The 15,906-nt window shown below is 38.0% G+C and overlaps 1 protein-coding gene across 2 annotated transcripts in view; it reads left to right on the plus strand.

Annotated features, from left to right (window-relative positions):
• SGPP1 (sphingosine-1-phosphate phosphatase 1) overlaps window positions 1-12,262 on the plus strand; it is a 34,193-nt gene extending 21,931 nt beyond the window's left edge. For both annotated transcript variants that reach the window (XM_060174862.1, XM_007530908.3), the window contains one exon: window positions 9,864-12,262. In XM_060174862.1, the coding sequence (XP_060030845.1) occupies window positions 9,864-10,415 (552 nt within the window). In that variant the 3' untranslated portion in view covers window positions 10,416-12,262. The remainder of the gene's footprint in view (window positions 1-9,863) is intronic.
• Window positions 12,263-15,906: the final 3,644 nt, after the last annotated feature.

Below are 15,906 nucleotides of genomic sequence, written 5' to 3' on the forward strand. Positions count from 1 at the left end.
CAAGTGTGTTCAGGATAAGCATATCTCTCATTTTCTAGTCTATTTTATTCTCCTTATGTCTAGCGATGTGAATACAGAAACCAAGAAGAGGGGCCAGGTGGCAGCATATCCAATAGTGTGCAAGGACCTGGGTTCAAACCCCTGGTCCCTACCTGTAGGGCGGAAAGTATCATAAGTGATAAAACAGTGTGCTGCATCTCTCTCTCTCTCTCACCCTTCTTTATCTCTCCTACTCCTCTCAATTTCTGTCTTGATCCAAAATTAAATAAAAATTATTTTTAAAAAAAGAAGAAGGGGGAGTCAGGCGTAGCACAGGTGGCATAAAGCACAAGGACCGGTGTAAGGATATCGGTTCGAGCCCCCAGCTCCCCACCTGCAGGGGGAGTCACTTCATAGGCAGTAAAACAAGTTTGCAGGTGTCTCTCTTTCTCTCCCCCTGTCTTCCTCTCCTCTCCATTTCTCTCTGTCCTATCCAACAACAATGACATCAACATCAACAATAATAACTACAACAATAAAAAACAAAAAGGGCAATAAAAGGGAATAAATAAATAAATATTTAAAAAATAATAATAATAAAGAAGAAAGGGGGCCAGGTGGTAGCACAGCAGGTTGAGCACAGAAAGTGTAAAGCGCAGGGACCTGAGTAAGGATTTCGGTTCCAGCCCCAAGCTCCCCACTTGCAGGGAGGTGTGAAGCAGGTCTGCAAGTGTCTTTCTCTCCCCTTCTCTGTCTCTCCTCCTTCTCGATTTCTTTCTGTCTTATCCAACAGCAGCAGTAACAACAAGGGCAACAAAAATGGCCTTCAGAAGCAGTGGATTCATAGTGCAGGTACCGAGCCCCAGAGATAACACTGGAGGAGGCAAAAAAAAAAAAAAAAAAAAAGAAGAAGAAGAAAGAAACCAAGGAAGAGCTGTACTTGTTAGTAGAAGACCCAGAACCTAGAAACTAAATGAACTGGGGGCCAGTCAAGTAGCACACCTGGTTAAGTACAAACAGTACAAAGCTCAAGGATGCGCACAAGGATACAGGTTCAAGCTTCCACTCCCCACCTGTGGGGATCTGCTTCACAAGTGGTGAAGCAGGTCTGCAGGTGTTTATCTTTCTCTCCCCCCCTCTTATCACCCCCGCTCTCAGTTTCTCTCTGTCCTATCCAATAAAATGGAAAAAATGGCCCACAGGAGCAGTGGATTCATAGTGCTGGCACCGAACCCCAGCAATAAACCTAGAGGGGAAAAAAAAAAAGAAAGAAAAACTGGGGCCAGGTGGTGGCATACCTGGTTGAGTACATATGCTACAGTGCACAAGGATCCAGGTTCAAGTTCCTGGTCCCTACCTACAAGTGAAGCAGGGCTTTAGGTGTCTCTCTGTCTCTCTCCTTCTCTATCCCCCCTTTTTCTCTCCATTTCTGATTGTCTCTAATAAATAAAGATAATTTAAAAAAAAAAAGAAACTAAATGAGCTTAAACTATTCTGGTATCACTTGTATTTACAAATTAAAATATGGGTTTTTTTTTTTTCTCTTTCTCAATAGTAATTTAGAGCACATATCAAATTTTTTTTTGAGATATGGCATACAGAGGGTTATTTCTTACCTTTAGGAATGCTATGACTTTTTTCTTTTCTTTTCTTGGAAGGGCCTTTCCCTGTTTTTACTTAGCTAACTATACACCCACCCATTCTTCAAACTTTATGAGAACCTTGCCTCCTAAAAGTCTTTTTAATCTTCCTTCCCCATTGTCCCTTTCTCAGGATTAGTTGGAGCCTCTGAGCGTATTTCTGTCATCACAGTTAGCTTAAACTGCAGTTCCTTTCTTCTTTACCTGTCAGCCCCATTAGACAACAAGCAACTAGAGAAAAAAGTAACTGTTCTTTCTCTATATATGCCTGAATTTAGGGTTGTATCTCTTCAGACACTCTGAATTTACTTTGTATTGTCTTATAGGCACAGGATCAAGAAAAAGGTGCAGAAATAGGAACTAGTTTCAGGAATCAACAAATTTCTAATAGGTTATGCTGGCTTTTACTTGACAATAACAACTTAATGATTTTTGAATTTTCTACTCACATGAAGTCTTCATTAGCTTGTCTCATAGCTGCTCAAAATACATGTACAAAACCAGCACTGCATTAATAATAATAATAAAATAAGATAGTAGGTGGAGTTTTGGAAAATTGGGCTGCTACTAGAGATAAGAAATCTAAGGGGGAGGTCGGGCGGTGGCGCAGTGGGTTAAGCAAGCACAAGGACCGGCCTAAGGATCCCAGTTCGAGCCCCCGGCTCCCCACCTGCAGGGGAGTCGCTTCACAGGCGGTGAAGCAGGTCTGCAGGTGTCTATCTTTCTCTCCCCCTCTCTGTCTTCCCCTCCTCTCTCCATTTCTCTCTGTCCTATCCAACAATAAACAACATCAACAATGGTAATAATAATAACCACAACGAGGCTACAACGACAAGGACAACAAAAGGGGGGAAAATAGCCTCCAGGAGCGGAGGATTCATGGTGTAGGGACCGAGCCCAGCAATAACCCTGGAGGGGAAAAAAAATAGAAAGAAAGAAATCTAAGGGGCCAGGTTGTGGTGCATCTGGTTGAGCACACAAGTTACAGTGCACAAGGATCCAGGTTCAAGCTTCTGGTCCCTGCCTGCAAGGGGAAAGCTTCACAAGTTATGAAGCAGTGCTGCAGGTGTCTCTCTGTCTCTTTCTCTCTATATATGCCCCCTTCCTATCTTTCTGGCTGTCTCTATCAAAAAATAAAGATAATATAAATTAAAATATAAGAAAACAAAAGTAGAACTTGAACTGGAGTTGATGTATTGCACCAAAGTAAAGACTCTGGGGTGGGTCAAGGGGAGAGTACAGGTCCAAAAAGGATGACAGAGGACCTAGTGGGGATTGTATTATTATGTGGAAAACTGAGAAATGTTGTGCATGTACAAACTGTTGTATTTACTGTCAAATGTAAAACATTAAAATAAATAAAAATAAATAATAATAATGATTCTGTGCAAAAAAATTAAAATATAAAAATAAAATAAAAAGAAATCTAAGTAGTGATCCAGGAAATGGCACAGTGAATAAGGCAATGGACTCTCAAGCATGAGATCGTGAGTTCAAGCCCTGGCAGCACATGTACCAGGGTGATGTCTGGTTCTTTCTCTCTCTCCTTCTATCTTTCTCATTAATAAATGTTTTAAAAAGCAGTCTTAAAAAAAGAAATCTAAGTAAAAACAGTAGCCTAGTATTCGAGCAACTATGAGACAAATTAAGGACTTACTACTTATTAATGAGTGAGAGGAGCAAACGGGAGATTAGAGCATTAGTCTGGCACATACAATGTCAAGGATCCAGCTCAGCACCTTATGACTAAGAGCTCAGTGTTTTATTCACTGCACCACCTCCCAGACTTTTGTTTATTTTAGATGTCTAGGGAGAAGAGACAGAGAGAGGTAGCTCAAGCGCCACTTCTCCTGATTCCATGGTTCTTCCATGTGGTGCTGGGGCTCAAACTCAGGCCCCACTAGGGCAGGACATGCACACTATCAGGGGTGCTACTTCCTGATTACTCACTTTTTGTTTATTGTATACTTTATGGTATAATCCTTTTTAAAATATTTTTATTTATTTATTATTGGATAGAGACAGAGGGAAATTGAGAGGGAAAGAGGAGATAGGGAGAGAGAATGAGAGACACCTGCAGACCTGCTTCACCACTCCTGAAGCTTTCCCCCTGCAGGTGAAGACCAGGGGCTTGAACCTAGGTCCTTGCACACTGTAATGTGTGTGCTTAACCAGGTGCACACTGCCTGGCCCCTGGTATAATCCCTAAGACTGTCTAGTTACATTTTGACGTTGTACCTTATATTGATATCACAGTAATTGCCACTATGATTATGTCCTGGATTTGGCTGGCCTTCCTTCTGGTTCTGTTACATGAACATTCAATTATATCCTTATTTTATCCAGGGCAATGCTGTAAACTTTAACAGCTTAATCAGAAATAAAGGCAAATTTATTTTGAGTCTTATGTGATCTAAGTTTAATATTATGGAACTATACAAAAAGCATAGAACAACAAATATTGGATGTTTTCTGTCATAACTGATATATGCATGTGAAAGTATAATTGATGTGAGTTAAGATTTTAAAGAATTCTTTTTTCTTAGTTTTTTATTTATAAAAAGGAAACATTGACTAAACCATAGGATAAGAGGGGTACAACTTCACACAATTCCCACCACCAGAACTCTGTATCCCATCCCCTCCCCTGATAGCTTTCCTATTCTTTAACTCTCTGGGAGTATGGACCCAAGGTCATTGTGGGATGCAGAAGGTGGAAGGTCTGGCTTCTGTAATTGCTTCCCTGCTGAACATGGGCGTTGAAAGGTCGATCCATACTCCCAGCCTGTCTCTCTCTTTCCCTAGTGGGGAAGGGCTCTGGGGAAGGAAGTGAAGCTCTAGGACACATTGGTGAGGTTGTCTGTCCAGAGAAGTCTGGTCGGCATCATGCTAGCATCTGGAACCTGGTGGCTGAAAAGAGAGTTAACATACAAAGCCAAACAAATTGTTGACCAATCATGGACCTAAAGGCTGGAATAGTGCAGGTGAAGAGTTTGGGGGGGGGGGTCTCTGTTTTGTAGATAGCTGGTAGGTCTATTTTAGTTATATCCCAAAGGGCCTGTGGCTATACTAGTGTTTTGTTTTGTTTTTTTCCCCACATTTGGGAGCTACTCTCTTCCTTGATCCAGCTTTCTGGTCCTTCTTCCAGCCATGACATCTCCCCAGACAATAATTAGGATCCACCTGCATATCAGATTTCAGGTTCAGGCAAATTAGTAAAAAATTCTTAAAATGATAATCAAAATCTAAATGCCATCTTAATTTTTTTCATTATAAGGTATAAAACCATTTTACAAGAATAAATTAGAAAGGGATGGGGCACTGGAGTACTTGATTGAGTGCACACATTACTATGTGAAAAGACCACAGAGTTCAACCCCCTACTCCCCACCTGCAGGGGGAAAACTTCACTGGCTTCACAGAGAGACATTGAATATGTCTCTCTTTCTCTTTTCCTCTCTATTTTCCCATCCTTCTCAATTTCTCTCTGTCCTATTAAATAAATAAGTAATTTTAAAAAGAGAGAGAAAATAAATTTGGGAGTACTCATGTATCAACAACTGTCCTGTAAACCATTATTTTCCCCATAAAATGATTTGAGAAAAATAAACATGTACTTTTATCTATACTGGAAAGAAATGTAATTAAAAATAGCTAACTGTTAACTCTTTTTTGATAGAGACAAAGAAGTTGGAGAGGAAATGGGGAGAGGTAGAGGAGAGGGACAGAGAGACACCTGCATCCCTGCTTTATCACTCATTTTTAATTTTTTATTATCTTTATTTATAAGATAGAAACAGCCAGATATCGAGAAGGAAGAGAATGATAGAAAGACAGAGAGACACCTGCAGCCCTGCTTCACCACTCATGAAGTTTTTCCCCTACCGGTGGGGGCTCGAACCTGGGCCCTTGTGCATTATAACATGCTCAGTCAACCAGGTGCTCCACCACCCATCCCCATCATCATTCTTAAAACTTCATCCCTGTAGGTGGAGACCAGGGGCTTGAACTTGGATCCTTGCACGTTAACATGTGTGCACAACCAGCTATGCTATCCCTCATACCTTGTTGTATATCATTTCATATATATTTAGTCAGTTATTTATTTAAAAGACTTAACTTGGTTCAAATTCTATGTGAGAATTATTGAGTTCAGAACATTTTCCACATTAGGATATAACTTGAAATTTTGAATCAGTTGTGAAATTTAAATAAACAAATAAAGCAATAGCTTCTATACTAGAAACCAAGATCCTGTAGCTAAGCCCTTTCATTATAATGTAAAGAAGAAAATGTATGACCAGTTAAAAAAAAAAAAGGAAAAAAAACCTCATAAGATGAAATAATTTGAAAATGGAGGGAATCTCAAATATGAAGGTGGAAATTTAAGTATCAAGTAATTTGAGATCTCATACCCATAGTCATATTTTAAAGAATTTTTTATATTTATTTATTATTGGATAGAGAAAGAGAAATTGAGAGCAGAGAGATAGACAGGAAGAGAGACAGATTTGTGAAACTATCCCCCTGCAGATGGGGACTTGGGGCTTGAACCTGGGTCCTTGTGCACAGTAATGTGAGCACTTAACCAGGTGCACCACTGCCTGGCCCTCTTTTAGGCATTTTTGAAATCTTTGGGTAAGTATAATTCATTAAGTTAATCAATATGTATCAAATAATTTTCATAGAAAACCTAACGGCAGAAAAGAAAGATGAAATTCTCATTTCCCTTCACTCCCAATATTTAGTTCCTAATGCTAAAAATATATTTTCCACAAATGTATTAAACACCTCCAACCCACTAGGTTAAATAAATAGCTATATACCCCTACTCCACTTTGTTTATTTAAAAACTGGTTAGTGTAGCCATAATTGTTTATCAAAATGAGAGAGTTTTAGAGAGGAAAAAAGACACTTTTCAGTATCAGAGCTATCAGGACAAAATTAGATTGTTCTAGGCAAGCCACATCAGAATTATTATGGAGATTAAATATGATAGTAAATGTGAAGTATTAGAACAGTGTTTTCCATATATAAAGGATTAGTGTTATTTCTATATACCAAAGATATCTTTAAACTGAGTTCAAGAAATTATGTTTCATCTAGTTTTCTGACTGAGTTCTTGTCAATATTATATAGTTAGTGTGATGAATCTAAGGAATTTCTTTGCCTAAACAATTTACTAAACAATATTTATTCCCTGCCAGTTGTGTGCTAGCTACTAGATATGTACACATAAACAAGATAAGATCTTTTCTGCTAAGAAATCATAGTCCAAATATCTCCTATGTAGTATAAATGTGTATTGTGATGGTTCTTAACACAGACTGCAAGATAGTCATTAGGGGGACTTTAAAAAAAATACTATAGCTTCAGGGGGTCAGCACAGCGGGTTAAGTGCAGGTGGTGTGGAGCACAAGGACTTGCGTAAGGATCCCAGTTCAACTCCCAGGGGAGTTGCTTCACAAGCAGTGAAGCAGGTCTCTAAGTGTCTACTTTCCCCCTCTGTATTCCCTTCCTCTCTCCATTTCTCCCTGTCCTATTCAACAACGATGACATCAATAACAACAATGACAATAATAAGAGAACAAGGGCAACAAAAATGGGAGAAAAATAGCCTCCAGGAGCGGTGGATTCACAGTGCCGGCACAGAGTCCTAGCAATAACTGGAGGCAAAAGAAAAAAAAAAATACTACAGCTTCATTCACACTTGATTTCATTTAAACTAGAATCTCTGAAGATTGAACCAGACATCATTTTTGTAAAGTTCCCCAAGTAATTTTAATAAGCTGCAAAGTTTGTGAACCATTTGGTTTTCTGGGAGAAATAAATAAGAAAATGAAAAACCAATGTAACTGTTCTAGCAGGTATGTACAAGATGCTGTTGAATTAAAAAGGAGGAAATTCTCCTACTAGGAAGGATAGGAAGAGCCCACTGATAGGGGAGATAATGCCTTATAGAATCTTAAAGAATGGGAGTTGGTTGGTAGCACAGAGGGTTAAGCGCAGGTGGCCCAAAGCACAAGGACTGGCGTAAGGATCCCGGTTCAAGCCCCCGGCTCCCCACCTGCAGGGGAGTTGATTCACAAGTGGTGAAGCAGGTCTGCAGGTGTCTGTCTTTCTCTCCCCCTCTCTGTCTTCCCCTCCTCTCTCCATTTTCTCTCTGTCCTATCCAACAACAATGACATCAATGATGACTACAACAATGAAACAAGGGCAACAAAAGGGAATAAATAAATATTTTTAAAAAGAGAATCTTAAAGAATATAGAAGAGTTTGCCTAAAATATATATGGGAAAGGTGATTCTAAAATGTATCTGGTGTTGCTCCTCTTCCTCTATCTCCTTCCCTTCTCAAATTCTCTCTACAAATACTTTTTTTTTTTTTTTACTTTGGGCCTGCGGAACTGATTAGTGCTTTCTAGGAGGCCAAGTTTATTTACCACTGCTGCAGTAAAAGAAAAGAAAAGGGAAAAAAAGCCGTAGTGGCATTATTTACACTATTCCTAGTTGACTTACAGGATAGATGCCAGTTAAAAAAGCCCAGTGGGACAGAGCTGTGGCACAGCTGGTAGAGCACACACATCATCATGTTCAAGTACCAGTGTTCTAGCCCCAGTCCTAACCTGCAAAGCAAGAAGTATCTTGAGTGATGAAGCAGTGCTTCAGGTGTGTGTGTCTCCCTCTCAATTTTTCTTTGTCTCTATCAAAAAGAAGTAGAAGAAAAAAAAAAAGATCACTGGGAGTGGTGGTTTTGTTGTGTAGGCACCAACCCAGCTAGTAACCCCTGGTGGCATGAGAGAGAGGACAAGAGAGAGAAGAAGCAAAGTCCAAGACTGGGTTGTGCACCCGGTTGAGCATGCACATTAAAGCATGCAAGGACCCAGATTAGAGCCCCTTACACACAGATACACACACACACACACACACACACACACACACACACACACACACACCTACCTTTTCCGGGAGAACACTTCATGAGCAGGTGAAACAGGTATGCAGGTGTCTCCCTTTCTATCTCCCCCTCCTCTCTTTTAAGTTCTCGCTATTCTATCAAGTAAAATAGAAAAACTGAAAAAAATAGCCACCAGAAACAGTGGATTCATCATGCTGGCACCAAGTCCCATTGATAACCATGGTGGCAAAAGAGAAAAGCAGTGGTCCCAGAGGTGACGCAGTGGCTAAGGCAGCACATGTACCAGAGTGATGTCTGGTTCTTTCTCTCTCTCCTCCTATCTTTCTCATTAATAAATAAATAAAATCTTAAAAAAAAAAAAAAAAAGAGAGAAAAGCAAAGAAACCCTATCATTGGGCTGGTGAAATAGCTCACTTCCATAGTGTACTCCTTTGCCATGTTTGCAACCCTGGTTCATGCCCAGTCCCCACTGTGTTGAAGCTTTGACACTGGTTGTCTCTTTCATTTTCTTGCTGCCTCTTTGTCTCTATCGCAAAAGAAGAAAAGAAAAAAAAAAAGGAAATCTAAAATTGGAAAATGATCATCAGAGAAAGTAGATAAACATATTGTATAATTACACAACAAAATATTCTACAGATCTTAAAAAGTGAATGATCAACATCATATAGAATGAGTCTTAAAACTCAGTGTTGCAGGAGAGATGACATGATGGTTATGCAAATAGACTCTCATGCCTGAGGCTCTGAGGTCCCAGGTTCCCTGTACCAACCTTAGGTCAAAGCTGAGCAGTGCTCTGGTTAAAAAAAAAAAAGAAAAAAAAAAGTGGTTGTGCACCTAGTGAAGCACACATATCACAGTGCACAAGGTTCAAGTCCTTGGTCCCCACCTGCAGGAGGAAAGCTTTCCGAACGGTGAAGCAGGGCTGCAGGTGTCTGTCTCTTTCCCTCTATCTCTCTCTCCTCTCTCAATTTCTCTGTCTCTATCCAATAAAAAAAAAAAAAAACCCTCGATGTTAAGTGTAAAAATCAAGAGAACTCTAATATTTATTATATGTTAAAAATTTTGGCATTAGGGCATAAATTTGTGTATAGTATATATGTAGCTAATATATAAAATGATAGATCTGTGAAAACTATCCTTTTATTATCAGTAAATGCATTATGATGAAAATAATTTATGGCATAGTAAAGTGATACAATTTAAGAATGTAACATTTAAAAAAGTTAACTATTAAAAGAGTTTAACTATTAGCATTTAAAATGTAAAATATATTTTAATACCAAAATAGTATTATACTAAGCAATTCTACTTTTCTTCTTTTCCCAGGATATTATTGCTGGATTCCTATATACTCTTTTAATCTTAGCTGTCTTCTATCCAGTTTTGGAACTGATTGACAACTTCAACCAAACTCACAAATACGCTCCATTAATCATCATTGGGCTTCATTTAGCCTTGGGAATTTTTTCCTTCACTCTTGACACATGGAGTACATCCCGAGGAGACACAGCAGAAATTCTAGGAAGTGGTGCTGGAATTGCCTGTGGATCTCACATTGCCTATAATTTGGGTCTAATGGTAGATCCTTCTCTGGATATGTTACCTCTAGCTAGGCCCCCTGTTACTGTGACTCTGCTAGGAAAAGCCATATTACGAATCCTCATAGGGATGGGGTTTGTACTAATCGTCAGATTTATAATGAAAAAGACCACCATTCCTTTAGCCTGTAAAATCTTCAGTATTCCATGTGATGATATCCGTAAAGCAAGACAACACATGGAAGTTGAACTTCCTTATCGATATATAACATATGGAATGGTTGGCTTATCTATTACATTCTTTGTTCCTTACATATTTTCCTTTATTGGTCTCTCTTGATGGAGAAATACTGTTTCTGATAATAAAGGAGGATATCAGTTACTGATGCCTAAAAATACATTCTAGTGAAAAGCCAAATCAGAGTTAGGCTTTTGCAGGAATTTAACTTAAATACTTATTTAAGTAAATTCATGAGTCAGTGCATCTTACCATTGCACATACAAATAGCGTTTTAAGTGAGCTGAGTTATTTCAACTCTGAGAAATATGATAAGTATCCATTTAGAACTTCAATATTTGGAGAGTTTTGTGCTGCTGTGGGTTCAAGTTATATATAATATATATTGAGGTACATAATACACAGTTATGTATCAAATATGTGTTATATATATATAATAATCTACCTAAGTTGTTTTTAACTGTGGGAATGTATTATAAAGTCAGTAATAATATGCAAACAGTTGTGCCTGTGTATTTGGACTTAATGCAGGTATGTTGTTATTAATAGTCATATTGAACATTTATTTACTATGGGAGCCATTTCCCAATTGATTTGCATAATTACTAGGCCACACTCTTCATATGCTGCCACATATTGATTTACTGCCTCTTTACACTGCCATCACCTTTCATGTTACCCATGATATCAAACATAGGAGGCATTTTAATGGACCAAATTTTTAGTAAAATAGTTTTTGGATTCCTCTTTCCCCAATTATGTTGAAGGTACCTTATTTTCAGTTGTTCAGGATATCAGTTTAACAATTCAGGTACTGATTTTTATTGCTTGCTAGTTGTGCCTTTTTGTTTTTGATTTAAGAAATGCTATGTATACTGTGATCTAAAAATAAGACTGATATATGTATAATCACAGAATTATTTTAAATATATATGTCAAGCTAACAGGGCTAAAAGTAAGCCACTTTCAATTATATAATCTTTGTTTAGAAAGAAATGTGGAATGGGTTAGTCTTTCTCAATAATTTACCAGGAAGCTAGATGGATAATTACTTCCATTTTGTAGATATTTTTCTGTGCATTGTAAGTTAGTGAACAAAATATATTTTTTGTACATTGTCTTGATTGTTTATACTGCAAGTTGATATTTCCAGTGAATGGAAAGCTATTGAAGTTTGTAGATGGGACAATGCACATGCTTCATATGTAAACAAACCATTTTTCTAAATTATTTGGACAGGATCAGATTTAACAGTGTTATCTTTTAATGCACATTTACTAGCTTCTAAGATAGATCATAAAACTTGAAAGTACCAATATTTAGATTCTATTCTTTTTTCAACTCATTATTTTCAGAGTGGAAAATTTATCTGTTCTTTATTCTGTCTGTGCCTTTCTTTATATTTTGATGTATAATTGTAATTAGGTTACCATTAGGTTTATTTGTAGTAGGTTTTTCACAAGAGAATTAACTTTCCATATAAATGAGCATCAGGTATAGAATTACTGGCTTCAGTGCAATATCTGTCTGATTATCCAGAAATATCTCTTAAGATGTTATTATTTTGGGTGGCATAGCTATTTGAGCTCATATTTTTCTAACTCTGAGAATATGGGGACATGGTAACTTTTACCAAGACTGAACCTGATAATTTAAGAAAAAGTAACTAAATTTGGCGTCTTTTACCCATTAGTTAAAAGGAAAGTAGGACATTTAGGAACACATTGGTGCGCTGGAAAATGTATAAAGAACTTTTCTTTCAAAATGTGTTTAATGAGTTGAATTTTAGGGACTATTTTCCATAGTTTGGGTCTGTACTCTTCCATTAATTTTTGTATGTAGTTTAAGAAGAGTTTGGAAATACTCCATTTCTTTGTGTTTTATTTTCTGTTCTGTGATAATTCCATGCTAAATGTATTTTAAAAATAAAAGTAAAATTCTGGATTGAAGGGTGTTTTCTTTTATTTTGCTGACTTATTTGCCTCCTATGCATTTCTTTCTATATTATCTCATGGGATTTTTTTTACTGTCTAGGATTGTCATTATAACAGACTTGTCCTCTAAAACATTTTATTCAAAACCAGAGTTCTATTTTCAGTAATCAAACACAATGAAGAAATTCTTTTTTTAATAGTGTTTTTTCTATTTTTAATATTTATTCCCTTTTGTTGTCCTTGTTTTATTGTTATTATTGATGTTGTTGTAGGACAGAGAGAAATGAAGAGAGGAGGGGAAGACAGAGAGGGGGAGAGAAAGACACCTGCAGACCTGCTTCACCGCCTGTGAAGCAACTGCCCTGCAGGTGGGAAGTCGGGGCTCGAACCAGGATCCTTAAGCTGCTCCTTGCACTTTGCACCACCTGCGCTTAACCCACTGCGCTACTGCCGTACTCCCGAAGAAATTCTTAAGGTTTTGGGGCTCAAAAAAAAAAGTGTGAATATTCTAATGTACTTAGTAAAATTTCGTTTTATATACATATATATATATATATATTTAAACTTGGCATAAAAATGTTTCAGTAAAATCTGTGGCTAATACTATTGTAGATTGTATATTGTTGTTTTGTTGATGTCAGGAATTAATGATAATAGTAGGAAAGGATAATTTTCAAGTAGATAAACATGAATATTTGATTTTTATAATTTTTAAATGCCATGGTATTTGAATTGGGGGGGGGGAAAGGCAGAGGTAGAAAACATAATGATTATGCAAAGAGACTCATGCCTGAGCTCCAGAGTCTCAGGTTCAATCCCCTGCACCACCGTAAGCCAGAGCTGAGCAGTACTCTCGTTAAAAATAAATAAATAAACCCTCATTATTCATAAAACCTAATATAGTGCCGGCAGTATAGCTCACTTAAATAGTGTACTGCTATGCCAAGTGCATGACTCAGGTTTGAGTCCCATCCCCACTGCATAGAAGGAAGCTTCGGTACTATGATCTTTTTCATTCTCTCTACCTTTTAAGAAATAAACAAGATTTCATACCTGAGGTCCCAGCGATCCCAGGTTGAATCCCTGGCTCCCAACACACTAAAGGAAGCTAAATATGCTGTTTACATATTATCCTAGAAATTATCTGCATTTTCTATTTATATTTTTTTATTATTTATTTATTTATTTATTACTTTTTGTTGCCCTTGTTGTAGTTATTATTGTTGTCGTTGTTGTTGGATAGGACAGAGAGAAATTGAGAGAGGAGGGGAAGACAGAGAGGGGGGAGAGAAAGATAGATACTTGCAGACCTGCTTTACTGCCTGTGAAGCCACTCCCTTGCAGGTGGAGAGCAGGGGGCTCCAACCAGGATTCTTACGCGGGTCCTTGCGCTTTGTACCACATGCACTTAACCAGCTGCGGTACCACCCGATTCCCTTTCTATTTGTGTTTTATATATTAAAGATAATTATGGAATTACAACATTTTTTAAAATTTATTTCTTTATTGGGGAATTAATGTTTTACATTCAACAGTAAATACAATAGCTTGTAAATGCATAACATTCCCCAGTTTCCCATTTAACAATAAAACCCCCACTATGTCATTTATCATCCTTCATGGACCTGTATTCTCCACACCCACCCACCCCAGAGTCTTTTACTTTGGTGCAATACACCAATTCCATTTCAGGTTCTACTTGTGTTTTCTTTTCTGATCTTGTTTTTCAACTTCTGCCTGAGAGTGAGATCATCCCATATTCTTCCTTCTGTTTCTGACTTATTTCACTCAACATGATTTTTTCAAGGTCCATCCAAGATCGGCTGAAAACAGTGAAGTCACCATTTTTTACAGCTGAGTAGTATTCCATTGTGTATATATACCACAACTTGCTCAGCCACTCATCTGTTGTTGGACACCTGGGTTGCTTCCAGGTTTTGGCTATTACAAACTGTGCTGCCAAGAACATATGTGTACACAGATCTTTTTGGATGGATATGCTGGGTTCCTTAGGATATATCCCCAGGAGGGGAATTGCAGGATCATAGGGTAGGTCCATTTCTAGCCTTCTGAGAGTTCTCCAGACTGTTCTCCACAGAGGTTGGACCAATTGACATTCTCACCAGCAGTGCAGGAGGGTTCCTTTGACCCCACAGCCTCTCCAGCATTTGCTGCTGTTACCTTTTCTGATGTATGATATTCTCACAGGAGTGAAGTGATATCTCATTGTTGTCTTGATTTGCATTTCTCTGACAATCAGAGACTTGGAGCATTTTTTCATGTGTTTCTCAGCCTTCTGTGGTGAGTATTCTGTCCATGTCCTCCCCCCATTTTTGGATGGGGTTATTTGTTGTCTTGTTGTTGAGTCTGGCAAGCTCTTTATATATGTTGGTTATTAAATTCTTATCTGATATATGGCATGTAAAGATCTTCTCCCATTCTATGAGGGGTCTCTTGGTTTGGGTAGTGGTTTCTTTTGCTGTGAAGAAGCTTTTTAATTTGATGTAGTCCCATAGGTTTATACTTGCCTTAGTCTTCCTTGTAATTGGATTCGTTTCATTGAAAATGTCTTTAAAATTTATGTGGAAAAGAGTTCTGCCAATATTTTCCTCTAAGTATCTGATAGTTTCTGGTCTAACATCCAAGTCCTTGATCCACTTGGAATTTACTTTTGTATTTGGTGAAATGTAATGGTTCAGTTTCATTCTTCTGCATGTTTCAACCCATTGTTTCCAACACCATTTGTTGAAGAGACTCTGCTTTCCCCATGTAATAGTCTGAGCCCCTTTGTCAAAGATTAGATGTTCATAGGTGTGGGGCCTGATTTCTGGGCTCTCAATTCTATTCCACTGGTCAGTGTGACCATGTTCCAGTACCAAGCAGTTTTGATGACAATGGCCCTATAATACAGTTTGAGATCTGGGAGTGTGATGCCTCCAGTTCTGTTCTTTTTTCTCAAGATTGTTTTGGCAATTCTAGGTCTTTTCTGGTTCCAGATAAACATTTGTAGCATTTTTTCTATTCTCCTAAAAAATGTGCTTGGGATCTTGATGGGGATAGCATTAAATTTGTAGATGGCTCTGGGTAGTATATTCATTTTGATGATGTTAATTCTTCCAACCCATGAACATGGAATATCTTTCCACTTCTTTGTGTCTTTTTCAATTTCTTTGAGTAGTGACTCATAATTTTCAGTATACAAGTCTTTCACTTCTTTGGTTAGGTTTACTCCTAGATATTTTATTGTTTTAGTTGCTATAGTAAAAGGAATTGATTTCTGGATTTCAATTTCTTCTAACTTAGTGTTTGCATAGAGGAATGCCACTGACTTTTGAATGTTAATTTTGTAGCCTGACACCTTATTGTACTGCCTGATGATTTCCAAAAGCTTCTTACTGGATTCCTTCGGTTTTTCCATGTATACTATCATATGTCATCTGCAAATAAGGAGAGTTTGACTTCTTCTCTTCCAATCTGTATCCCTTGAATTCCTTGCTCCCGCCTGATTGCTATGGCAAGAACTTCCAACACTGTCGTATGCTTTACAATGGTTTGTTCTAGCCCTCCCCCGCCAAGAGAATTGGATCAGTCCAGTTAATTTCGCGGACCCACTTGGCCCCGCCCCAAGGAACCCCAACAGAGGGTTCCTGAGTTCGAGA

The sequence above is a fragment of the Erinaceus europaeus genome, chromosome 16, assembly GCF_950295315.1.
Source record: "Erinaceus europaeus chromosome 16, mEriEur2.1, whole genome shotgun sequence".
NCBI classification, from domain to species: Eukaryota; Metazoa; Chordata; class Mammalia; order Eulipotyphla; family Erinaceidae; genus Erinaceus; species Erinaceus europaeus.